This window comes from Myiozetetes cayanensis, unplaced genomic scaffold (assembly GCF_022539395.1).
Source record: "Myiozetetes cayanensis isolate MyiCay16 unplaced genomic scaffold, myiCay2020 scf2-11, whole genome shotgun sequence".
In the NCBI taxonomy this organism is placed as follows: Eukaryota; Metazoa; Chordata; class Aves; order Passeriformes; family Tyrannidae; genus Myiozetetes; species Myiozetetes cayanensis.
The window spans coordinates 57,482,474-57,510,448 of NW_026087411.1; the positions used below are offsets into that span (position 1 = coordinate 57,482,474).

General features: G+C 36.8%; 1 protein-coding gene across 1 annotated transcript in view; it reads right to left on the bottom strand.

Moving 5' to 3' along the window:
• Positions 1-26,426, bottom strand: part of PDE7B (phosphodiesterase 7B) — a 171,437-nt gene extending 145,011 nt beyond the window's left edge. The window contains exons 1-2 of the mRNA XM_050315494.1: positions 26,290-26,426; positions 26,028-26,142 (exon numbers count right to left, since the gene is read on the bottom strand). Of these exons, the coding sequence (XP_050171451.1) occupies positions 26,028-26,048 (21 nt within the window). The 5' untranslated portion in view covers positions 26,049-26,142; positions 26,290-26,426. The remainder of the gene's footprint in view (positions 1-26,027; positions 26,143-26,289) is intronic.
• Between the last annotated feature and the right edge of the window lie 1,549 nt (positions 26,427-27,975).

Sequence of the window (27,975 nt, forward strand, 5' to 3'; positions counted from 1 at the left end):
GGGGGAAGGGTACACTCTTCCCTTTTTACTTTGGGCAAGTGTTCCTGGTAAGTCACTATTTTAGCTTTGACTGGAATTACCATGGCAGTTCATTTATATAGGCTTGAAATGATTTTCTGCAAGCAATATTTGTCTCTGAATTTACATGACATTTCTGGCATCAGCTACACAAGTGTGCCATAAAACTGGTTTATTTACAGAACTTTCACCTCCCTGTCAACACACAGCTGCAAAGGAACGGAAGGCAGACAAATGTGGTCTATTTGTGAGTCTCTTGAGAGAAATGCATTAATCACTAAGCCCGATATGAAAAGGTACAATGGACTTCTTAACCACTTTCTTTGCTACAGACCACATTTCATTTATACTACTGACATTTCTGAAACGTGTTCTTGGAAAGAGGGTGAAATTGTCAACAAGTACAAATATTAAAGCAATTTCTTTCTCATTGCTAAGAAACCTGGGCTGAGTAATTATCAACTGCTTCTGTCATCAACTTTAAAGATAGCTACACTAAAGTAGATGTGCAGGTGCAAATTAAGTGTGTATCTGGAACTAACTGTAGCCCTACTTGGGGTTGAGAGACAAGCTGCTGTAAGCCAAGTTTTTGGAACTTTCTGCTGTAACACTAAAAATGGAGAAACATGGAAGAGCAACAGCATAAGCTTATTTCACTGCAGAATACATGGACATGACATTTCACTGATGTAGAATGCAGAATGCAGAAAAAGAAGAGAAAGAAGGGGATACTGAGATCATGAAACAAAATTTACTACAAGGAGTGAAGATATGGAAGAAATGTGAGTAACAACAAGTGTGAATGGGAAATGCTGCCAATCATATGGAAGGAACTGTGGCAAAAGCTTAGGCACAATATCTGTTGAAATTGGCTGAATTTGAGAATACCAATCCAAAAAAGAAAAAACCCAATGCAACAGCAAGAACACACAGTGACTATAACAAAGCAGATAAGGCTGGTATTTGACAGAGAAAATGGGAAACAGGAATGTGGGTAAATTTGAGGTTGATCATCATAAATGATGATGACTACATTACATAAAGTAAAAGGGAAGGTAGTTCTTGGAAGAGAGTTGGAAAAGAGGAATCAGAAAAGAAGGACTCTGCATTTTGCAGAAAATCTGATTAGCAGTCACCTGCAGCTTCTTGAAAGTAAGTAGAAGATGATAATGAATTAGGAAAGAAGCACAACAAACCTAAGGCAATCTTCAGTGTAGTTGTACAAATACCTACAGTCACACAGAAAGAAATTAAGTCTTAAGTGTAAATTAGAGTTGTTTCCATGTTTAAAATCTGTAGACAGTGGAGGCAAAATGTTTATAAGAAAAAAATATAGAGACCTAGAAATTCAATCCCTCTAAAAAAAAAATCTAAAGTTTCATCAGCTTCAAAACAAATACGGCAAAAAATAGATTCATACCCTTCTATGCTACTTCCTCTCTTTAAATTTACCTCAGATTTTAGCCTTGGAGTGGCAAAGTATCAATCATAGGAATCATATCAACACATCAAGAGTGAAGACATAAATATCAGGTCATATACAGATGGCGAAAGATTCCTTTCAACCCACATCAGTCAATGAGGACTCCGTATCTCTGATTTTTGAACAGGTAAGAACTAAATGGACTGCCTGAGTCACAGGATGCTGGCTTCGTCCAATCACCTGTATTTGTCCCCTGTATAATGCACCAACCATTTCACTCAGCTGTCATTATGTCAGCAGTTCTCATGAAGACCTTAAGCACTGGGCTATACAATGAACATGCAAACTGGATAAGAAGATTAAACAGAAGTACAGTGCTGTGTATCACTCACACTTTACCCTACCTTCTCAAACAGATCCCTTAAGGATCTCAGCACACGCTGAACAGAAAGGATGACAAGACAGACCTTGTCCCTCAAAAGAAGAAAAAAATGACTCTCTGAAGGTATTTTGGCAAGAAGAAACAGTCCTTTTCTAATACAGAAACTGGTCATAATCAGACATTTAAAGCTTCTGTCAAATCAGTTTAGGAAATGGGACTCACTTTTCATTATTTCTAAGAGAAGCTTATCTGCTAATGTAATCAGTGCTGTTTTCAGTTCCAAATATGAGTGCAAAACTTCTGTATGCTGGAAGAAGTTGACACTTCAGCTACTCATTTACTTGCTATCATCTTTGCTGCCTCATTCAATGACAGATCATTTCTAAATGATGGAGATGCAAAATAACATTGGACAAATAGGTTTCTCAAAATCTTCACGGTACTGCGTTTCCCATCAAGTTATTTCAGTCTTAAAGTAAGGAAGGATTATGCAATACTATAATTCTATTTTTAATTGACTGAGTGGCATGTAGGACATATTTTGCTTTTAGCTACAGAATGACAGTTCTCCTATAATAGAGCATTAGGGTATCAGTGGGTAAATGAAGAAGAGCAGAGTAATTAAATAATTTGTAGTTGTTGTTATTAATCTCTTTTGATGTGGTGCTTAGGGACATGGTTTAGTGGTGGACTTGGCAGTGCTGGGTAATGGTTGGACTCAATCCTAAAGGCCTTTACCAACCTAAATGATTCTACGTTTCTGTGTTGTGAGTACCTGTAAGCTTTTGGCCAAACATGTTGGGTACCTATAATGGCACAGGCAGCGAAGGTCACCATGAAGGGCAATACAGATACTCTGTCTTTGAGAAGACATACTCCTGCTGGTTAATGACAACTAACTTCAGCACAGCTAAGGGTGACCTGGCAGGAAAGAATCACTCTCAGCTGTAGCATGTGTTATATCCTGAGATATCAGGAAACAAAACAAATTCTGCAGTGCCTCTTCCAATTAGGTTTTCCTTCCAATTATGTGGTGATATATAACACAGATCCTTTTCAGAAGAATTTGTTTCCAGATCTCTGCTTGATTTCCGACAGAAAAGATGTCTTTGTAAACAACTGCATGTGTTCCCAGATTATTCCACCTTGTTCTCTGTTATATCTTTGTCCTAAAAGTACAGGAACTTTTCTTGTTTCTGCAGAGCTATGTCTGTCTCATTACTAAGTCTCTTTATGTCACTTAGAGATGTGCAGTACCTGACTTGCTGTTCCTGTGTCCGTGTTCTATGTCTCTTCACTCTGTCACAAACAATGAAGGCAACATTTCCTTCAACTGACAAGAGCAAAGTGCGTTTAATGTATATTTAAGGTTGCCAGTCACATTGATTGACACAATGGGCTGCCAGAAGCATTAACTTACATGTTGAAAGGTGTACATTTATTCTGTTGGTTTAATCTTACAGTGAGACAAGTACCACGGATCATGAATCATTTATGATTGCAAATCAATAGTAACCTTCTCTGATCTGCTATTTTGAACTGGATGAGTATTCAGTCTAAATCCTCAATGGACATTGTTTAGAGGCTACTTTAACAGCCATATAGCATTAATAAAATCAAGAAGGAGAAGTTTTCTTTGGCATATGAAGAAGCATTGCCTGCCACTCATTCTAAAGAGTTTCTTTACTTTTTTAGAAATATCATACTGGAAGATCCTTGTAGCACTGAAAATATTTTCATAACATATTATCAGAGCCCTTCAACAAGCATTGCAGACCACATGTACTTTGTCTCCTTCCTAAAACAAGAAAAATTAAAGAAAAAAAGTTGAAATAAAACTAAAAGCATGGTAGCCTGTGAGATATGATTCTGCACAGAATTTGTAAGTACACTACAGCAATGAGTAAAATATCTAGAAAGAGTGAAAAATCCAACCATCCCCCAGAGGCATTAGTTGCTTAGGCTGCAGCAATAGATGAACTAACTAAATAAGTGAATTAGACTGGAGCCCTTCTTGGAAAAATATGTGTCTTATGTCTTTGATGAGAAACCATCAACATACATTTTCAAAGTGTTTCCAGATTATACAATAAAGTAGTAGTACAAGACCCTATTCCCTTGAGAAATTTCCAGACCAGTTCTTCTCACAGCGAATAACGCAAACAAGATCCCATCCTTCCAAGTTCTCAACAAATCTTGGGTACAAGTATTTTTAGATTCTGCCTTTTTTTTTTTTTTTTTTTTTTTTTTTTTTTTGTGTACTATACAAGCAGTAGTAGTCACTATAGCATCTAATTCTGATTGTGCAGTCTCTTCCCTAATTAATGGATACAGCTAGGCAACTTAGGAAGAAGACAATCTTATGAAAAGAATCATGAAGATGCAAGATTTCAGTAAAACTCTACCTGGATTTGCTGGAATGGTTCTTTTTTCAGGATCCCCTCTTCCATCTGCAACATGCATGATCAAATTATGGGAGCCATATTATCTTTAGCCCTTCAAACTAAACAGCACACACTTTCTCTATAGTAAGATCTTAGATTCAAATTTATTCCCACACATTAAAAGAAAAAAATAAGTATTGTGTGCAAACACTGTGTGTGTATGTATGTGTGGGAGGTATTTTGCAATGTAGATGCAGCTGTTGCTTTGTGAGCTGCAGCTAGTAAAACTAGAATTATGAGCTGAAGGTGTCCACTTTCAGATTCCCCTTGTGGCATTATAAGGCCCTCGTACATTTTTGATCCTGCTATCAACAAATATCTATGGAGGCTTCTGAAAATTACTTTTGGCTTTGTCTGGAGGTCTTTACGTGCAAGACAAGGAACTATTCTGTCAGCTGCATTGGAAACCTGGATAATGCTACCTTGTTGAATTGCACCCATTACAGAAACGCTGTTTCCTAGGTTTGGGGTTTTTTCCCTTTAAAAATGTCCTCTTTTCTATGTTTTAAAAAAATAAGAAATACCAAACATTTAAAGGAACCCCAGTGGTCAGTTTATTTCAGTTAAAACAAATATAAACCCTCCACGCTCTCTTGTGAGTCTATATTTGAGAAAAAAATCTAATACAACTTCCTGTCTTTCTCCTAGTGGACTTCACCCTGGTGTATCAGGTAAGTGACAGTGCTGAGGATTAACCCTCATTTGGTTCCTGGTGCTCTCACAGCATTCCTGGGTTATGCCTCTTAATTAAGGGACAGATTGCTACTTTGCTTCATAATGGTGCAAATATATACCAAGAGGGATTTCAAGATGAGATACACATTAGCTTTACAAATGGCTCAAACTTATTTTTTAAAGTGGGTTATGAATTTATATTTGTTATTTTCTCAGAGCCCAAATTCAGTTGATGTGGTCAGTTAAGAAATCAATGGGAATTGTTTTTTTAACATATAAATATCAGAATAATGCACATCATTTGGAAATTTAAATTTCAGGCATTAAAAACTGGGAAAATCAGGTTAGAGGATGCTCAGATTTGAGGAACTGGATTATTTATAATCTGTGAAGATTATGCCTCTTGAACCTTAGAAGGATTCAGCTTTGATTCATATTTTACAAATGACTTTATACTACTGATTAGCTGAACTCTTTATCCTTGAACCTAACCTGTCCCAGGAAGCTACAAGCCAGGTTAGGTGAATAAACATTGACTAGTTATGAAATGGGAGAGGAAGTAGGAGAGCAACAATTTCACAGTAAAACCAGGAGAACAAAGGAATTTTGCTGGCCCAGCAAACAAAATATGAAGGTAACATTACTGAAAAACACATTTCAATTAAAAGATAAGGGAAATGTTTTAGCAGAATGCAAAAAGAGGATAAATTAATAAATTTATTATTATTAAAAGCACGAAAGAGATGGAGGCATGGGCAGCTGACACGTACTGATTGCCTTGTAGAATATTTGTTATGCAGAAAGAGAATCCACAGTACTTGCTCACATTTGGATGTATCTGGACATATTATCTGGGTAACAGCCCTGCGGCTCTTAAGTAACTACTAAATGTATATAAAACACCCACATTCTCAAAAAACTCTCAAGCACACAGAAACAAAAAGGCAAGAGGCAGAAATAATTAATTCTGACAAAATGTGAGACCATGAACCCCTACTAGACAAAATTCTTGTTCCTATTTAAGGCTGATCATATCTTATATGGTCACAGGATATCCTGAGCTGGAAGGGAGCCATGAGGATCATCAAAGTCCAGCTCCAAGGAGTATAATCATGCAACTCCAAGACATATAAATGCAAAACTTCAGACACTGACAAGCACTTATGACATAGCAACAGAGATCCCTTCTTCTGCCCTTCTGCAAGTCTTATTTCAAATAAAGAGTGATACAGAAACATGACTGAAGGAAGAAAGTTCAACAAAGCTGGTAAAATCTTAGGGGCCCAAACAGTAGGTGAGGAGCTTGTTTATTTTTGTGTGGGCACTTAGCACTTCTTACGTGGAAATACGAAAACGTTACGTGGCAACCATCACTGTTAATGCAGTCACACGTGGCAAATGAAATGGGTGTGCCCAGCATAAAATGCTATTAGTGGGTGTTGCAAATATGATAAAGGACAATATTTACATGACTTTTACAAATGACAGCTCTTAGTAAGAAGCAATATAAACACTGAGCAGGCACTTTTTCCCTACCAGGAACCTATGAGAAATGCTCAGACAAGAGACTCGATTGAAAGTTTACTGCAGCGAAGAGAGACTGCCCTTATATTTTAATGGGCTTCGGATCTGCTCTTAAATCACAAATAAGAATAAAAGCATTACAGTAAAGAAATAAGATAATAAATAATGAACTAAAAATTATTAACTCAAAAAGTACAAAATGCATTTTCTTATTAGGGAATGATTTTGTCTGTCACTGTGTTCTTCCTCTGTCTCTGGTAAACAAAGGAGACATCATTGTACAATAGATTTATATATATTTTATAACCAGGAGCCAAATAGGAGTTTACAAGTCTAGTATAATTAAAGATTCTTCAAGATGACAAACACAGCTGTGCAAGGGCCACAAATATGATATGTAGAACTTAAAGGCTTTTTACAGCTCTAGTATTAAAAATCTGGCTCATTAAGAACTAGTAAGCCTACCACTGACATCAAATATTCACTGAATTCTCTTTTCTCTACCTGATACAACTCCAGGCCTGCTGCTACTGTGTTGTCACAACTAATATTTGCAAAAGGAAAATGAAGAAAAATAAAATCCTGTCCTACCCATGTATGAAGAGCCTTGATCAACACATTACCACAATTTTGAGTCTGTCAAACAAACTCTTCACAAAATTACCATCCAATTAATATGTTGACTATTTCAGAAAACCCTGTTTACACAGAACCCTTGTACAAACAACACAGCCTTGGTTTTTATGAATTATTTTACAACTACAATATGCAGTCACAGTTGGAAAGTTGAAATATTCTATTGCTAAAAACACACTGTAAAAACTTGGATAGGAAATGTAAGCAAGCTGTATAACTTTTTAACAAAATCTCAGCTGATGCTGATAACAACATTGGGTTTCAAAGTATGAGGTTTCAACATTTGCCCATATGAAATTAAAATTTCAACAGACTATATGGATACAGACAATGCAAAAATTGAAACATAGTCATTCACTTGCATTATACTGAATGCTGAACCAAGTTTGGTTGCTAATCAGGAAAAAAATATGTTTAGTTTCCTATTGGCTGCGTCCTCCAAAAGTGTTACAAACAAAACATATTCCTGAAGTTCAAAAGCAAAACCAAGATAACTGTTCCCAGAAGGTGTCCAAGAATTGGCAAATGCAATTTATCTGTATCTTGTAATGAAGTTTAAGAAGTAAGCTAACCAGTCAGTCCATCATCTAGGTGTGTGATTTTTTCAGATGTTTCAGATAGGTATATTTTTAGTTTCTTGCTACCAATATGACTAAACCACAACACCGAAGTGTTACAATGCCAAATTCTGGCAACTTCCACAGGCCTATTTGTAGTTCTTCATTCAGAGTCTCAATTTCTTATGCTGATAAGTTTCTTGGCTTACTACTTACACTGGAGTTAAAGAGGTTCCTAAATGGGAATAAGAACAGTATAGTAATCTGCTTTAGAAAGAGACACTATCTTTATAGAAAAATAATTTTTACTCAAGAACAGAACAAATCAAACCCAGTTACACTCAAATAATAGATGTAGAGCTCCACATTACTGGAGTGCAAAATAATTTTATTGAAAGATAACTTGCCATTTCCTGATCAAGGTAAATCACGTGGATGATTGTATTAATCAAACAGGGCAGACTGGAACATGTCAGGAGATTTAATAAGTTCTTAAGGGTTTTGTTTCCTACTGTTGCACTAGTTCCTCATGGTTACCATTTGTGATATTCTGGCTCTGTTGTAGTCCACAGGAGATTTATTACAGTGCTCATTACATTAATTTGATACACTTTAATTAAAATATTAATTAAAGATAACTGTAACAAGGGACCTCAGATGTGTAGTGTGAGATCAGTTTAACAGAATGACATGTTGCTTCTCATCTTCAAATGTAGACTTTAAAGCAGGGTTGCCATACAGAAAAAAGCTTTCTACTTTATCTGTTGTTGGGAACAACATACTGGGTTTTCCAAGGTTGTTCTTAAACTGGGAACTAGTTGGGCTTTATGTCCTGCTTGTAGTGAATTTCAGTTTTTATTGGTTGAAAGTTCTAGAAGTTTTCAGGGATGTAAATATCTGAATTATAAGTTGTGATTCATTCCTGGTTCTAAAAAACTTTGCAGCAGTAGGCTATTAGAGCAAAGTGCATGCAGCTGAAGCTTCTCTATCTGTCTTTTATATAACCCTGTCCCTCCAATACAGGCTATTAATCAGTGGGTTTAGAAATATTCTCCCTAGTGAATAAATCTAGCAAACACAGGCAGCAAACACACTCAAAAAATTAGAAGTTGTAAAGGTAAATGGTGAGTAAATTACAGTGTGGCTTCCCTGTGGATTTCACTGTCTTTGGAAGAGATTCAAGTACCAAAGCCTGGGCATGTGCACACACATACATACACATAAACAAAATGAGGCCTTCAAATTACCTGTAGTAGCAATTATCTGGAACATCATAAGAAATGGATGTCCTATTCATCTTCTAAAAGCATAAATACTGAATGAAAGCATATGTTATATTTGAAACATTCACTATCGTGTTCCTTTTGAACTCTCATAGTATACTACTGGATGTACCAGAAAAATATCAAACCACAGATGACCTTGAATGCCCACTAGCAAAAAGGGTACCTTATTGAATGTGAATTAATGGATAAGATGTACTGAAGCAGAATTTGATCTGAAAAATAAAAGCATATATATATTAAAGAATAAAAAATATTCTCAAAATATTCTGAAATATAATGGAAACATAGTTTGAATTATTTGCACGGTTTTTGATAAAGAACTAAATATATTGATTTCCACACTTTCCTTGAAATTAGTTGTTAGCTTGGCCCTCCCTGTTAAAGGAAACTTGTTAATAGAGAGATGTTCCTTCTGTCCTCTTCCTAAGCAATATATTTTACATTTCCAGCCAGTGCCTGCTGGCAGTCCTATCACATCTGTGCAGCTTGGCACTTCACCAGTCTGACGGATGTCATGTCTAGTGCTTAGAGTCACCGAATGGTTGAGTTTGGAAGGGACCTCTGGAGATCACCTGGTTCCTAGTCTGTCTCTGTCTTCCTAACACCCTCCATCAGCTATTTATATACAGTGATAAGATCTTTTCCTAGCCTTCTCTTCCCTGGGCTAAACAGTCACAGTTCTCTCAGTCTCTCCCTGCATGACAGATCCTCCCAGTCCTTATTCATCTTTGGAGCTTCACCAAACTCACTCCAGTAATTCCATGTCTTTCTTATACTGGAGAGCCCAGAACCAGATGCAGTCCTCCAGAAGCAGTTTCACAACATGGATTGTTAATAAACTATTAAGTCCTAGTGACCTCAGTAGAAGTTGTCATTAAGGACTGTGAATTAAGAAGGCCTACAAAGTTTTTGTTAGATCAGATCAAGGCTGATTCACGGGTAGGCGAACAATTTAACCCGGTGAGCATGCATGAAAAAGAGTAACTTTTAGTAAAAGTACAGTTTGAATTCCTCAAATAGAACAGAAGTATTATTGCTTTGAAGTAAATAGAAAAGATAACATCTACATCACTGACAAAAATATTACCTCTGAAAACCTACAAAATTTAGATATCGACTTATGCAATAGTTAACTAATGCGAATATCTAATCTTGGTTTTGTATGCTTACATTTCTTCCCCTCTTTCATTTGCTACCCTTAACTTTTGTTTCAAATTGAATGGCCAAAGCAGTACCTTCTTCTGTGTGGGACCTTGAATGCACAGCAGCTGGCACAACGGAGAAGGCAGAGGGAAACAAGCATAGCAGTAATGCAAGGAAATACATAGAGAGTAAAAACATGGGAAAAATGCTTCATGAAAACAAGTATTCCCTTGCTTTTCATGCAGGTCTGTCTTTAGCCTTGTACTTTAAGGGAAATCTAGACTTTGCTATGATACTATGAAATGATTTAGAGATCTTCGACAAAATTTGGTTGTTGAAAAAGAAAATTACATTTTGTTACAGTAGAAAAATTCACTGATTTACAAACTTATTGATCTGTTATTTTATTTTTACATATGAATATAGAGGTAGAATCAGTTTATCTGACAGATAGTTCTATATGTCAGGATTAATCTGTCCAGTAGAGAAAAAACTTTGAGTTAAGAAAAGCTGTACCAGTTGTGAAAAACATTAAATCAGATATCAGATTTCCAGGAATAGGTAATATTGACTTATTCACATAGAGATATAAAATGTCTATTTATATCTTGATACCATATATCTTGGTGCTGGTGATTGAAAATTTCTCCCTGGTCCTGTGGAATACAGATTCATATTTTCAAATAGGAATATACTAAGCCTACCTTTTTCAAACATCACAAATGTATTGCAGCTTCCTTCTCACTCGTTTCCAGTAGCAAGTATGTCTTCAGATGCTAATTGCTTGGAATTTATACCCTTTTCTTCTAGTTCTCAAGGCCACCCTTCACTTAAAATAACACTATATTGAAAAAAGAGTTTTTTTCACGGTAAGAAGAACTGCCTCACCTTAAAGATGACAAAACAAACAAAGTAAGACAAAAACGGTCTCTGCAGAACCCAGATACTACAGGGAAGCACTGTGGCTTTGTAATTCATGGCTCCTGTGGATTCGTCTTCTAGCAAACTGTCATGTGGTCATTTGACTTTTCTATTTGAATTAAGAGAAACAGCTGTGTTTCCCACACAGCTGTGGGAAAGGCTAATTTGACATGATTAGGATGCGTACAGAAAACCAGAGGTAGCAAGTTGTCATGGTATTATTACATCTGATTTTGTAAGCCATTTTTACTCTGTTCTTGAAAATCAGCTTTAGACTTTAGACTTCCTACATGCTGTACTAGAAAAGGATATTATGGATCAGTGATTTTTTTGCTTCTAGTATTGAACCTTTGCCTCCTAATGTTCATTTTTACAAGAGTTATGCTCAGTTCATTCATGTAAAAATTCCCATTTGCATTCTAAATTATCTTCTGCTGTAAGTAACAAATCCATTTATAAATATTTAATAAGAAGATCTCTAAGTAGGCCTGGAAGGCTAGACTAGCTAATCACAATATTGACTTAAATATATATGCATTTTAAATTACACTATTTTTATATTGATGTACTTACTCTAAATCCTTACTTCCTATAGATAGTTTCCTACAATTTTTAGAAAACCTTATATTTTTGGGAAGAAACTTCTTTCAAAGTATTGTCATGAAATGAAAGGAGGCTATTTTTTCCCTTATTTAAAACAGAAAATAAAGATAATGATCTGTGATTTTCTACATATAAGTATTAAGAATCAGTATTGAAGGATCAAGTATGAGTCAAAGTCTACTGAGTCTGTACTAAGATGAATCACCAGTACTGTCTGAATTAATAGCACACTTCAGTTTTTCTGTATTCACCCCTGGCATATGATTTATTGATTCCTTTCTCTGTCCTCATTTTAGTGAAACCTCTGAGGTTACTCAGCAAACAATGTTCTTCAACTGACCATTCTGATGCACTAGTACATCAGAATGGCCCTACCACATCAGAAAAAACCCCAAACAAACAAACACAAAAAACCTCTCAATCATATTAGGTGGACACTGCTAACAAAGAACAGTGACGTACCCTGATATATCAGACCACAGCTGCCCATGACAGGCAGAACAGTTCCCAGGAATAGCCAGTGAGGGCTGACAAGGCCAGGCAGACTGTGCACCAAGTAATGGTCTGAAGGCAGGCAAATCAGGGAGTGCTCTTGATTCACAGACAGGCTCCAGGAGTTTGCAGAAGACGTAGCTAAGCAGGTCTGCAAACTAAAATTCCAACAGGCTGAAGTACAACTAGAACTTCACTATGAAAATAAAATTGTGGAAATTTTGCATTTTCGTTTTAGCAACAGTATTCTGTGCATTTGATACTTCTTGATAGGATATTTCTGATTATGAAGGATGAAACGTTTTGCTGTGCAAAAAAAGCTGCTGCTTGTCTGCCTTTAGAACAGACAGTGAGAGCAACTTCCAGGCTGAAATCAGTCTCTTAAGATATTAAAACAGCACCAGCCTGATAAAGTCTGAGAGTATAACTATCTTAATCTTATTGAGTGACTGGTTTGTTTCCTAGGAGTTAAACTATTTCCTAGCATTTAAATTATACTTTGTCAAACTGCATCTTTAATCAAGACTTCCCACATCATAAGGTGGTACTACAAGAATAACACAGGTAATATTCCAATGTGGCTGGTATGAGTAGAGGTACGGGAACAGGGAAAATAAGGAATTAGACAGACTACAATGCCTAGAGGCCTCATGCATTGTTTGTTGTCAAACACTAATAGTCTAGTTTGATGTTTCTGAGAGTGATGTAAAACACGTGGTAACCTTTGCCCATTCCTTACTCTGGAATTCCCGTGTACCAACTGCCACTGAGGCAGAGCAGCTTCCCTGGGATGGCTGCCAGCACTGTGAGTACAGCTTGCTGAAAATAAACTTGGTGCCAAGAAGATGCAAAGGGCAATCACTTAAAGGGAAAGATACCATCAAAGAATTAAACACAAGCACAAAAAGACTACAGCAACAGTGAGAGAGGCATATATGTCTTTAAAGTGAGAACCAAGTGACAATTGCAAAGCAAATACTGAAGTTCCTAGAACTTATTTCATTAGTTACAATAATTTCAGGTGCCTTTGGGCAAGTTTATTTTAAATTTGTACTGATTTCTTCAGAATGATAAAGAATGTGGAACCTAGACAGAGGCATAGCCTGATTTGCTGATGTGCTAGTTGACAAGAAAATGAGATAATTCTGCCAAGTTAATTTATTTATGCGCAAATGTTTGTTGGGAGATGTGGCAAAGGCTTTGTAATCTCAGAAAGACTGATAGATGGACTGTTAGATGTTTGCCTCTTCAAAGTAAAATGCAGTAGAGATTAGTTGCCAAAATATTAACATAGTATTTATGTAAAATACATAAACCAGCAAGGCCTGGTTGATAAAACAGGAGAGAGGGACTTTTCTTATTATCAGACTCAGATATGAACTGAATACTAAAACTGGAAACAATACAATTTTTAAATGTAACATAGTCCTTTTCCATACATGAAAGATTACCACAAAGCCAAGGGCATATAAGAGAATTTGGTTTATATCTACTAAGTTTTCTGTACTGTGCAGTCAGATACCTGTCAAGGTATCCTGTCATAGTCTTGATATTTCATCTTATGAGTTTCTGTTAGATCCTAATTTCTTTTTCATATCTGTATTTAATAACTCACAAACAATTCACAATTGAAATCTTTTATACTGATACAAAATTTAGAAGAACATAGAAATACTTCAAATCCAGAGATAGATTCCACCAATTTTCCAAAGGAACTATTGAATAAATATCTTACAGACTTTCTAAAAATCTTATTATACTTGAGAAATGAAATATTGGTACTGTGGAGTGGTATTGTCAAGACCTACAGAGACATTGGCATTTCCTCAGTTTTTAAACACTCCTATGAAAAGCCATTCACATAATTAAATACATTGTTAGAGATCTAAAACATTCAGAGCATCTAAAATCACAATTCTCCATATATATAAAAAAAAGAATGACCATATTCTTGCTATTGTGAATCACATTATTTGTAGGTAATGTCATAATGATTTTTCTTTCACATATCAAGTAAAATTGCCATAACAAATTCTCAAATAATGTGTGAATGGTCCAGATATTCGCAAGTAATGGGATGTCACAGGATGAACCAGTGAGGTTAATAAATGTTCTGGAGTAAATAAGTAATGAACTTCATCATTTCTTGTTTCTAAAAGTCAAATCTTTAAGTTTCCAACAGTCTTCTCAGGGTTTTTTTTTCTATTTTATTCCTCATCCTCAGGGGTGAATACTTTCCAGTACTGCATAAACTAGGACTGTAGTATCTGTTACTCTCATATAAACATGTGATGACTTCTTTGAAAAATAGAGAGAAATGCATCTTGCACTTGGAAAGGGAAGTGTTGAGGAATATGATAATCTTCAATTTCTTAGCAGCTCATTTTGCAGCTTCAAAGAAATGTCTCCTATACAAACAATCTATCCTGATGCTGGAATCATGTAGCCCACCACTGCAGAGAAGTATGTGTAAAGGTGGACCAAAGCACCCAAGAACCCTGATGTTTAACAAATTAAATATTTTTACGGACTGCCAATGTAGAAATACTGGGGGTTCAAAAGATCAAGATTTGACACAAACAAGGAGAAATGGTGTTGATATAGACTTAATATCAGCAATTTTATAGCAGTGATTACCTTGACTTAATATCAGCAATTTTAGAAGCAGTATCAGATGGAGAAAGGTACATTATTACAGATGCTTAAGATAGCAAGATACAGTGCAATTTCCCCTGCATCATCCTCTGTATCCACCCTTTCCCTTTTCTTCCTCCTTCACCCTTTCAATCCCCATCTGCCCACGCCCTGCCCACACAATGTGAAGCAGAGCTGGGGCTTTTGGGTCAGAAATGACAAGTTCTGTGTGGGAGATTCTGCTTGCAACCATGCAGGATGAGCCACGTCCACTGATGCTGAGGAAAGGTTGGCACAGCTATGGGATCACACAATTCAGCATTCCCTGCTGTGGGGGTGCCTATAGCAAACAGAGCTCCGGGGTATGTAAGGTTTTCACCTTGCCTGCTGAAACAAGTCTGTGCTTTGGGTTCAGCAGGAGAGATAGGTGCAACTTGTATTCAGGGTGCATATTGTAGGTGAACTGAGTCCTTAATTTTTATTTAAATAATCAAATAGATGCTAGAATTTATTTTATCCTCAGTTTAAGAACTCTAAAACTCTAGGATGCAGAGCAATTTGCCATAACAAATTATTTATTTTATGAAGTGGCAAATTTCCACAGTAGAAGGCTCTGTCAACATAAACTGCTTATACAAATGTTTGGTTGTTCTTCAGTCAAATAGCTAGATTCACAGACAAACAGTATAAACCATAAATATTATATTTAAACAATAAATACTTTCTGAGTTAATAAAAAACAATTTTCCTGAGTTAGAAAATTGGGAGTGACAAAACTTGAATCCAACTCTTAAAAAGATTTATGCACAAATAAAGAAGCCATTTTCAAAAAGTAGCCTTTAATACATCTATGTTTCCTGAGTTTCTACCTGTAGGAAACAGAGATGTCTAATTTAAGTGAGTCTTACTGATCTGACTAAAATTTTACATACATTTTCATACCCTGCTGGTACTGTAACACACTTTACAACATAGAGCAAGAGCCTTAAATAATCTCTTAGCTCAATACAATTTCTTCTAGGTTAGCATTTCATTGGTATGAGTCTGAACATGATATCATGTTCCTATTTGGGATCCAAAGTCTCTGAGACCATCTCTGCTTACCTTTCTCTCTTTCAGTCTGTTATCAGCCATAATCAGAAACGCTTCTGGTATTTTGTGATAGATGAGGTTATACCTTCCTCTTATGCCTGCTTACAATATGGTGCCTAAACTTCCTATTAGCAATTCTGCTCACAGTTCAGAAGGACACTGTAGTTGCAATGGCTCACAATCAAAAGACAAAAGTTTCTTTTCCTTTTGATATTTCATTTTTTAACAATTAGCTAGATAAAAAAATTGTTTATACCTAACTGTAGCAATAAGGTAAGTTTTTAGAAGTAGCAAGCAGTTGCTGTAAATATAATATAGAATATGGACAGAAGAGGCACTGTTTTCAAAATGAGCAGCCCAAAACATTTTAAAGAAGTTTGTAAATTCTGAGTGGTTCTTAAAAGAATCTTCATTTAAAGGAAAAGTTTTGGAGTGACCAAGTCTATTTCTATGCCCCTATTTGTAAAACTAATAGTGGTAAAGCCTGTCTTAAAAATCCCAACCTTTTCTTTATTCATTAAAGTGTTCAGAAACATCCTCTGTTCAAATGATGATTTCTATTTACAAATCCTTTTACACAAGACTCTGAGAACAGTGAATGTCTTTGCATGCATGAAGCATGAAAAATAACATATAATTTCTTATACCATACATGGTAATATCACAGCTTAGATTGACATAATTTCATATGTTCCTGGGCTAAGACTAAGGCCATTTCATTTACATGACTGAATTTCCAATGAGCACTGGAACAGATTACCCAGAGAGGTTGTGGATTCTCCCTCACTGGAGATATTCAAGAACTGTCTGGACACAATGCTTTGCCGTTTGCTCTGACATGACCCTGCTTGGGCAGGGAGGTTGGACCAGATGACCCACTGTGGTCCTTTCCAACCTGAGCCATTCTGTGATTCTGTGAGCTCCTCTTCCAGCTGCAATGGACTGCAGGAACTGCCTGAGGTTCATGGGCAATATGAAGCTGAATGAACAATAACTAGTAAAGGACCTGTATGCTGAAAAGCAGTGAGGGAAATTTAAGGCACCAGCTGAAAATTACAGCACCACTGGTGACTTTGGTAGAAACCCATCTAGTGCTGGGCTGACTCTTCATAAACCCTTTTCTGATCTCCTTGTCACTGAAATCTACAGGTATCCTATACCGCCCTATCAGCCTATACAGTGTACATTATTTGTTGCCAGCACAGACAAATACGTAGTGTGTCAAATGTTAAGGTAAAATATATTGAATCTCATCTCCAAACAAGAACCACAAGGGCAACTTTATTAACAGTGTTATTCATATTTGACTTTTTGATGTAAATTAGCTAAACCAATTTTTTCTCTCTGCTGCACTCAAGTGGCACTTCTCTGCAGAACTCAGTGGTATCACAATTCCAGTGCCACAGAGGCTGACTTACTATTGTGACTTTATAAATTAATTATGTCTTGTATTCTTGCAACACAGGCAGAAACTCCCTTGTTCAAAGATATTAGGTTTGCTTATGTTGAACTTAATAAAGTGTAAAACAGTTTAGGTAATGAAGAAGTTGTTAACATCAGATTGCGACTAATTTTCAGTCTGCTACTAGGAGAAAGAGCATTAGTTCCCATGCCAGAACCTATAAATCAGTGTGGTGAAAATGTAATTTTAAGACAAGTGTTCTCAGGAGAAAATAAGGGTAACAGTGTCAAAAAGGAGAAATGCACTTTTAATATACTTTTATAAAAAAAAGTCTTTAGAAATTGAGGAAGTAGCTCAAAGGCTTTTGAAGTTCTCTCAAGATCAAAACTGAAGAAGTTCAACTGTCAAAGTACTGTCAACAGATAACAACTAAAGGGTGACTACATAGCACTGAGACCTCTCTGCTAATTTTTTTCTATGTCTTAAACCTCTGGAATTTTTGAGAGGTTTTAAGAGAATGGTTTGGTTATTTGCAACCTAACTGTCATCAGCTTTCATAAAAAGGTGCAATGCCAAACATGAATTGGCATTAAATGCTTTTGGTTTTATTCTTTTGTGAAATAGTTTTCACTAATACTCACAAAACAGCAGAAGTCAGCTCCAGCTTGTTCAAATTAGTGGTAAACATGATTAAGAGTTAAAAAATGATTAGTCAAATGATGCTTTAAAACCATGAATGCCAATTTTAAAATTCTCATGTACTGAGACCAAGCTGCAGTGGCATATTAGGTGGTCCAGATGAATTGAGACTGCCCCCTGAGAGCGTTTCTGACTGGCTGACATATTTAAACATTATAATCCTCCCTTTCTCATATTATAGGATTTGAAACAATGTTTGCTATGGTGTTTAAGCAAAAAATAAAAAACCAAACACTATCCCACACTCCTTTACTCTGCTAGAGAAGCCCTAAAGGGCTGAATTTGGGGGAGGGATGAGAAGAATAATAATACATTTGTGGTGCAAATAAAAACATCTTTTTAAAGCAAGTGTGTTTCACTGTCAAAAAATAATGTAACCAGTAAAAGCAAATCTTAACATGCAGAAATAATCTCTTCAGCACTATATAGTTCTAATATAAATAAAGCATGGATTGCTGATTTTTCCCCCACTTACTCTTAAAATAAGAAACAAAAGTAGAACTAAGTCTGTTGTGAGGAGGGTGAGAAGAGGATTTCTGAAAGATTTGGAAATAATAGGCTTCAGTGACCTTTGAGTTTTAAATTTGGGTGCTATAAAATAAAAAAATCTAAGCAGACTTTTCATAATGGTCACTGGAACCAACTGCTTCACAGATTCATCAGGGTTAGAAGAGACCTTCAAGATCATATAGTCCAACCATCCATCACTCCCACTAGCAGGCACCCAAACAAAACAAAATTTCTGTACACCTCAGTCCTCACAAGCAAGGTGGAAATTTTTCCGCCTTTAAAATACATATGAGCTTTCTTTTTAAAAAACAACTATTTATTGGAACAAAAGTTGTTTAGGGGAGGTGTTCATTTGGAAAAAACACCCATCAGAAAGGTTTCTTGGGTTAAGGGCAGAACTCCTGGAGCTGCAGGTGAAGATCTGCTTGAAGCAACCTTCGTGTGCCCCTTCAGTAGTGTTGGAGCTCTAGTTCCACACTGGGGCTAAACGTGGGGCAGTGGGCCATGGGATGCCTCTGCCAGGCCCCATGAACACAGAGCTCAACCCTTAGGGGACACTGCAGAGAAAATCCATCCCAGGAAAGCTGACAGCAGCAGAGAGGGAACTTGGATGTTTTTGTCCCATACTTCCTTGAAAGCACCAAGAACAGGCTATTGGCTACTTCTGTCTAAAGTAGAATGAGAAAACATTTCCCAGGCAACCTCTTGTGCACAGCAATTTTTCAGATCCAGGCATTTCATTTAGAGACTAAAGTGAATTTGAGCTTTCTTTGAAAGCCTGACCATTTCTATTAGCTTTGATGATGATGTCTAGGATGAACATTCAGCATCCTCATATTACACTGGTGTTCATTACCATACTATTACAGAGGTTATACTTTAGTAGTGGATATAATTATTAAAGATACAGCTTTGTGGTTCAAAGAGGTGGGATGTTAGATCTTACTACAGAAAAAAATATTTCATGATACAGATGCAGTTCGTGTTGGACCCTAAACAAAATTACTGTATCCCTTTTTCCTGTTTTTAAAAATATTACTTAGATAGCTGTGCCATTGAAACAGATCATGGTCTTCACTGAAAACAAGCAAGATCAGCCCCTTCTGCATTACAAATACATACAGTTTTGCAGATGCTAGCACATAAGCTAAAAATTAATTGTGGGGTTCTGATTTCAAATAAAATCTGGTAAACATTTATTTTCTCTGAGAAAGGGAAAGAGAAGAGGGAGGTTTAGAGTGTGATGAAAAGAAAAAAATGCACCACAGCTTCTGTGGAGCCACCAAAGCAGCTCCATGGTATCATAATGCTGAGGAAGTTATGAAAAACTGGTATGAAACAGGTATGACAAAAGGCTAATGAACCTAAAATTTGATCTAACTGGTGAAGAGAAGGAGTGCTTTTACGTCCGGACAACTCAGCAGGTCTGATCTTTCACAGATGGAGTCCTATTAAACTTGGTGGAATTACACCATTTTATAGTCTCCTACACCAATCTGAGTCTCGTTCTTATCTTTCAGTCATTCTACTTTTCGAAAAAACTAAACAGCTGTGCACCTGAGCAATTTGCTTGGTGAAGAAATGCATTTCTTTTGTATCTTCTTAGTCAATATTTAGTTTATTCAAGAAAACTAATTTTTTAATAAGAGAATTTTAATAAGAGAATTTTAATTCCTATTGTAAGATAATTTTCAAGAGTGTTTTTTAATAACAGTGTTCTCAGATCTGCTAAAGCAGAAAGCAACTAGCTGTCCTCCTAAGCCTTGAACATGCACAGTTCCCAACTCTCCTTTGCTGATGTGTTCAATTTCTCCTTTATAAATCAGGACTAATTACTGTTTTCCTGGCTGTCTTACACTCTTCTAATGACCATATTGATTAAACTGGAGATACACTGCCTAATTACATTTATGATGGCCATTCTGATGCCACTTGAACGTTGTTATTATAGATACTCAGACACTATGGCAGTGTGTAAAACAGAAATGACTCTGCATAAATAATACAGAGCAAAGTCATATTCCAACTTCTGAAACAGAAAGCACTTACAACGTGTTTCAACATGGTTGTCAGTTAACAGGAAGCCAGAAGTGTGCTGTCTCCATGAAGATGTCATGTATCTATTTTCATTTCTCCCTGAGTTTTTCTGTAAAATCTTCAGCTCCTTCCCAGCAGCCTGGTACACAACAAGTCCTCATTTTCTGTCTAACCTGCTCAGAGGTTTAAAATCAAGCGTAAGTGGTAAGTTGAGGAAAAGGCAAAACCAAATGTCCGCTGTTGCCCATATTTAGTGTACATACATAAGTGAAGCTCATAGCACTGCTACAGCCTTAGTTTCTTGTGGAAACTGGTGTCCTTCTACAGAAATGCTAAGCAAATAATGTTCTCTGCATCTGTCTGAGCAGAGGTCCCAGTTGTTGTTCTGTACCAGGATCATCACACATAAAGGGAAAAATAGCTACACCCTTAGGATGACAGCTGAATTTTTGAGAAAGCACTATGGCATTTAATGTCAATATGTGTTTGTTTCCAAAACACAGCAGACATCCAGGGACTGACATCTCTTTCCAAGGGTTGAGTCCATGCACACTTGATGGTAACTCTAACTCTGCCACCTCATACTAGACAAGACCCAGAGCTGATTACACAGTAGCTCAATACCATCCTTCAGGAATTTTCTTGAGACTAAGAAGCTATCCCTGAGTTGCTTCATATTCAGTCAAAACATGCCTACCTCCCTCTTTATTCTTGGAAAGGCAACTATCATCCTTGAAAACATCTTTACTACATACAGATGGGTTAGTGTCATAGACTCTGCTATGAACATCGATGCAGAAAAATTGCATATGGGTCCTGACAGCAGTTGTCCCAAAAATGTGTTTTTATGCCTCTGTGACAATTAGCAAAACTTAGTTTGACAGAAGATTCTGTATTCTACTTTTAAAAACCTTATGATGCCAGCATCAACCCACATAATAGTGAGATATTAGTTGCTGATTTTTCTCACACCAGAAATTTTTGTGGGTAACTAGAATAAACCTACCAGCTAAAGAAAAAAATACCTCTGCAACTATTATCTTCTAAATATTTGTTTATTATTTTTTAAAATAACCTACTCAAAGAGAAGTAGATCTTGCTGCTTGTGTCTGCAGTCAATTCTTTAGCTAAACTGTAACCAATTTATCTCTGTGTATGACTGGGAAAATACTAACTGTTCATGCCCACCTATTAAGAGAAAGAGATCATCAGCTATATTTAGCCATCCAGGCAACTTGGAACTCTTATTTGGCTGGACAGTAAGCTAGCAGAAGAATATCATATGCCACCATAAGACTGTGTGACTTAAATAAGTAGCTAAACTGAGTTCTTAACCACCCTCACTCACAGCTCGCACCGTGAAGAACAGATTAAATAAAATGCAACTCAATAAGGCCCTTTCATTAGTTTCTCTACTTCAACAGTATTTACATAATAAAATGATAACCACAGATTTTTCGATTTTCGAAGAACAGAACAAGTGAAAAATGTATATCAAAATTACTGCATCAATGGACTGCTGATATTACACTATTAAATGTGTGCAAAAGAAATGCTTAATTCATGACTGCTGTTATGTGAGAATTACCTCTGCCACAAACTTTTCCCTTACAGTTTTGTCACTGAAGTCTGGCTTCTGGAACTGCTCTCTCTTCTATCTGACTATGATTTGTTAATTTTCTACTTCAAAACTGAAGTCTTTAAACCAGATAGCTCTCAATAGGCCAGACCTGAGACTGTGAACCCTAGGAATGTATCTTCTGAATCCCACAGTCTGTTACAGGAAATCAGAAATTATGAGTTCAGAGGTTCAAATATTGTTTATTAATGCCATTTTTCTTTTGAATGGCACTATAGGAAGAATAATAGTAAAATGAAATGTAAAAGTTCTCCAAACAATTTTTGGGATGATATAGAAGAATTCTTTTTGCTAAAAAAAATCTTTCAAAAGCTGACTTTGCCTTTTCAAATGCTATAAATTAATTCAATAAATTGTCAAATACAATAAATGCATTCTTTCTCTCTAGGATTTATACAAAGCTGATACTTCAGATCTGAAGAACCTTTACTACTGTCAGAAGACACGTTATTTGATTTTCACTCATTTGCTGTGAAACACAAATAAGTTACTAGCCGTTCTCATCTGATTGCATATGTGGTACCTGGAATTGTGGCCCATCTTCTCAGCGTTATTCATCTTTAGGTGACAAAATTGACACACTTTGTGTTGTTGAGAGAAAGAAAAAGCGTAAGAACTTCTAAACTGCTTTTGGACACTTAAGCTGCATGTCTGTATCCCAGTGACCTCAGGGTAAAAACTCTAAATAACATCAGTTCTACACCCTGAAGCTTCTGACTGAAAAGTGCAATTTTCACACTAGATGTAAAGCCAATGTTTAACTGAAAGTGCAAAAATTGATGACCCTGCAAGGGTAAGTTTGCTTTCTGGCTGAAGTACAAGAAAAATGATTGCTGTAGTTCCAATATCTTCTACCCGATACGGATCTGAGAGGAGGAATACTGAACCATCATTTCATTACAAAACATTTAGTTTTGTTCTGGCAGCTGGTAGGTCCCCAGCTGTCCCTTTCATTTTCACCCTGTGACAAACACATGGAATGCTGTAATAATTTCAAGCATGAAAACGGAGTAACAATATGATGATGCACAATAGTGAGTAGCTAAGAATGCTCATTTACATGGGATTATCTTCTTGGCTGCACTAAATGACTTGTTTTTCTGTTAGCCCAGAAACCAGAACCAAACCCATCAAGACCTTTTGGTCGTATATCTACCTTGACTGCAGGAGAGATTAAGTCAAACATTTCTTGTGATTAAATAGAGACGTGTAAGGTTCTACTCTATTGACAGTAATGGCTTGGCTAGTAGCTGGAATTTCTGCTTCATAGAGCTCCTATAAAGGAAATTACCAGTACATGAGCAATTTTTTTCCCTGCAAGATTGAAAAATTACCAGAAAACAATATATGCTTCATAGAATACCAATTTTCAGATATTTCCCATTAAAATATATTTTAGCTATTTGGTAGGAAAACCATGTAGTGAGTGAAAAGGAGACATGTATGATTAAATGCCTCAAATATACTTCATAATTTCATAATTGCAAATGAAGACACTGGAAAATTAGTCTGCTTCAATGACCTACCTAGAAGTCTGGTAAGGGCAAGTAGAGGGCTCAATTTCAGAAAGGAAAAGGACATAAACAGGGAGGAAGGTGAGCTGCTGTTATAATGGTATATTTACATACTAGTTTACATTTTACAGTTTAAAAAAGTGACCTGCAACATACTGGATTGGACTCAGCAAAGCATGCCTTACTCTGCTGGAATCACTAGAACCTCAGTGCTGACAACTCCTGTTCACCCTATGGAAATAAACTCAGAATAAGCAGCCATTCATATCCCATGAAACTTCTTCAATACAGATTTTTTCTCTGAGCAAATCTGTGTGCAAATGTCATTAACGGTTTTGTCCACTGTAGAAAGGCCAACCTTAAACTGTGTTTCATTCTAGATGCTGAATCAAGATTGTTCAGAGGAAACATTGCAGATAAACTTTTCTTACTAAAGCAGAAAAACTGTGTCATTTCCTCAGCTGAAGTCCACTTACCACGCTTACTGTTAGTATCACCACTAGTAGCTGCTACAGAACACAGACGCAGCACGATGTAGACTACAGAGCTTATAAACTAAGCTTCTCTGTTTGTCAAAAGAAGTGAATAATTTAATTCTCAGAAATTATTATAAGCAAATGTCTTATGGATTGTCTTTCAAAAAATTGGATATATTCATGTAGTTACAGACCTCTTCCTTAGAGAAGATGCTATAATCTCTGTAGACAGAGACTTCCTCTTAATTAAATTTACAAATTAATAATCTGAAAAATACTATATTAACCTTTCTAGACTTGTGGCTAGAGAAGCACTGCTTTAGTTTTTGAAAACAGCTGGCAGTTCACATAGTAAGACTTTGGGGAGGGCTGGGGAGGAGAGAATGACACAGAGATTACAGAATAACAGTTCAACTAACTAAGCTTGACTTCGGGTTGTTCAATGATATGAGAAAAAAATATCTTCAAGCATCTCCAAAGAGATGAGGCACTAAAGATCTTATCTGTGACAAGCCTCTTTGTTTCTGCAGTCATCAGTGAAGATACAGCAGAGGAAATGGAGGAGCTGCAGTTATGCATTTGCAATACACAAAGTCCTTGTTTTCCCACTAGGCACTGCAGAATAGCAATTGTCCATTCACAGCACATAGCACATCCTCTGCATTTCAGAGCTAATATTTTTGCAGTCCTTAAGCTAGCATGCTTCAGCCTAGTGTAGTTAATTTTTGTAACCCTTTGAGGTACACTGCATGAGCTAAGTGTGCTCATGTTCTGTTCCTTGTTAAATGAATTGTTTTTTCAGGTATAATCTTTAAAATTAAACTGAAATATTTTCGAATTTCAGAGGGTTTATATGTACAGTAACATCTCAAACAGAGCTGTTAAAAGTCCCATTTCACAAATTGGAAAAATACGAAGATTGCTAATCACTGAACATACCTGCATATTAATCCAATTAACAAAAGAAATTGCCTGTGCTGGCTGAAATTATTTTTAAGTCATACATGCACACATATACACAAACTCTGACAAGTGGTTCCTCCTCTTATATTTTAGAATCACACTCTTGAAAAAAACGTTAGTTTTATGGTAGCAGTTGCTTTCATTTACTGCAGCACACACTGCCCACTGTACTGCTGCAATACTCATTCAAGACAGATCACTAGCTCAAATATGAATTGAACCTATATGCCATCAAACAGATGTCAGGCTACATTACTTCAGCTTCCAAGCACATTTCCACTTTTCTCTGTCTAAGTAGCTAAAGCTGTATGAAAACCAGCGTCGAAATAAGACGATCAGTTCTCTCTGCTCCTACTGATGATATGTTTCTAAATCAAAGTTCAGGCTGCTTCTTAATTTTGAACTTCTGAACCCAAACCAAATAAAGGAATCTAAGCATGTAGTAAAAAAAAAAAAAAAACCAAAACCACCATACATGTACTCCTAAAAATGAGACCGATATTCTTTTCTGCTTGACCTGTTTATTTCCAACTCTTCCTCTCTTTGCTTTCTCAGACAAACTCACAGCCCCCTCAGGATAGGAACAAGTTTCTGCTTTCTTCTCCCTTAATCTAAGCCAGCCAAGTCCCAGGTCTCCTCTCTTGCCACAGAGCAATAGGAAAACATATAAAAAAAATCATTCACACTTTCCTCAGTGTGGTCAGAAAGGACTATAATAACAGATTCTTTCTGAAATCTTCTGTAGCCATCAAATGGTTAAATCAACAAAAGTTAAAATTTTCATCTAGTTTGAATAAAGAGAAAAAGGGAGGAAATTCAAAAACTGGTTGCTGTAGTAACAATCACCAGCAAAAATCTTTTCCGCTAAATAATAGTATTGCCTCCCTCTCCCCCTCTCAATTTTAGTTCCCCTTCGACAAATAATCATGCTGCTTCTTTTAGATTTGCTGTACATACCTCAACCATTAAACAAGACATTTAACCATAGTGGCAGTTCTGTGACCTTTGAATGCCGTGAAATCTCTAAGCGGTGCAGCTTGTTCATGAAGACTTGTACTGCAGAATCCAGTAACTGCATCCAGGGTTAGGAATAGAAATAAGTAACGACAGGAAACAATAATAATAATAATAATAATAATAAAAAGAAATAAAAAAAAAAAGAGGGGAAAAAAAGGAAATAAAACCTCCCCAAGTCCCCCAACCCAGCCAGTGAAACCACCTTAAGAAGCAAAAGGGCTCGGGAAGAGAGTGCACTTTTGTGCCAGGGTGAGGCTGGGGTAGCGCTGAGGCTGCTGCAGTCTGGCTGCCTGTGTCAGCCAGCGCAGGCCGAGCAGGGCTGGGAGGTGCTGTCAGTGCCACAGGCGCTGGAGCGCAGACCAATCCACAGCCGTGCTGCCGGCGCGGTGGGGAGAAGCCTTTTCTGTTTATGTTTCCTCATTTCGGGAGTGACGTCAAAGGGTTTAGTTTTTCCTCTGCATGTGCTATTAATTTTAAACGACTTCTATGGGAGGAATGTGGCAGTGATTTAGGCAGGCTACCTTATGCGAAAGGAACCGGAGTCATGATTTATCTGTCCTGGATTTAGCTTGGAAAGATTTTATATTGAGAGGTACCAGAAAGATCCAAAATACCCTCATAAAATGGGGAAAGGCTATAAATATACTTACATATACTGAAGTATTCCTAAGTACACCCAAGATGTTTTCCAGCGAGAGCTGGGTTATCTCTGTGGGTTGTGCTGCAAAATCAGACCTGATTCTGCCCTTGCCCTACAGTAAATCAGGAACTGCTTGTCTAAATTCAGCAGTGTCACACCAGTGTAAACCTGGCAAAAGAGATAAGACTGAGACTACTGTACACATCCCTTTATCAGTCAGCAGGAGCTACACTGCAGATTAGCAAACTCCTTTCATTACCACATCAGAGTCACCCTTAAGGTCTGCTGAACTGGGCAAACAACCATACATTCCACCAGCAGATCTCACTCAGCCCAACTGTGCTCACCTACGAGCTCTGCTGTGGACAACCACACAGTGTTTTATTTCATACCAAAGTCCGCATGAAAAGGCGAGAACAATGGTAAAGCCTGGATTTCATCATCACCACACTGTTGCCAATGGAGAAACCATGCAACTGAAGCTTCAAAAAACAAATAACATACATCAAGCTTAATTAGCATGGGCAACAGAAGCCACAACAGCACAGGATAGGAGGTCAGTTGACAATGGTAACTTTATCATTGCAATTTTATTGATTTGCTCTGCTAGGGAATCCTTTCAAAGAGATTGGTCTGTGAGGCACAATTCAGTTCTAAAAGGTCTTAACAGTGTAAGTTTTAATTTTAAAACACAGAGAAGCGCTTTTGAAAATGGATAGGCAGAAAGCTCCTGAGAAAGAAATTTCTCAATGCTCTACAAAACAGGTACAAAATTAGTAGAAGTCACAGAACTTCTTCATGACTGCCAACTGCATTCATGCTACTGAAATGCTCTGGAGAGGCCAAAATATTTAATGTTTTTTGCTCATTGAAAAGTCTGCCTGTGCTACCACTGCTAATGTAATCAGATTCACAAACAAATGCTAATGGTTATGGGGCTGTAAATCTTGGAATAACATATTAAAAAGTATTAAATAACTTAGAGATTTACAAAATCAATTAGAGCACATTCAGTTCGATGATTGTGCTTAAAGAACTGCATGAAGTAATCTGAAATGCATAAATAGAAATATTATTTGTAGTGCACAGAAAATCATCACGTTCATCTTCACTCAGCATTGGTGAGGGGGCAGCTGAGTAATGCACTTTGGGAATTGCACTTCAGGAACCAGTTTTGAGAATGTCAGCTGAAAATTATATGGGTTCCAGTGGGAATGATCTGGAGTCCGTGAAGAAAGACTGAGATTG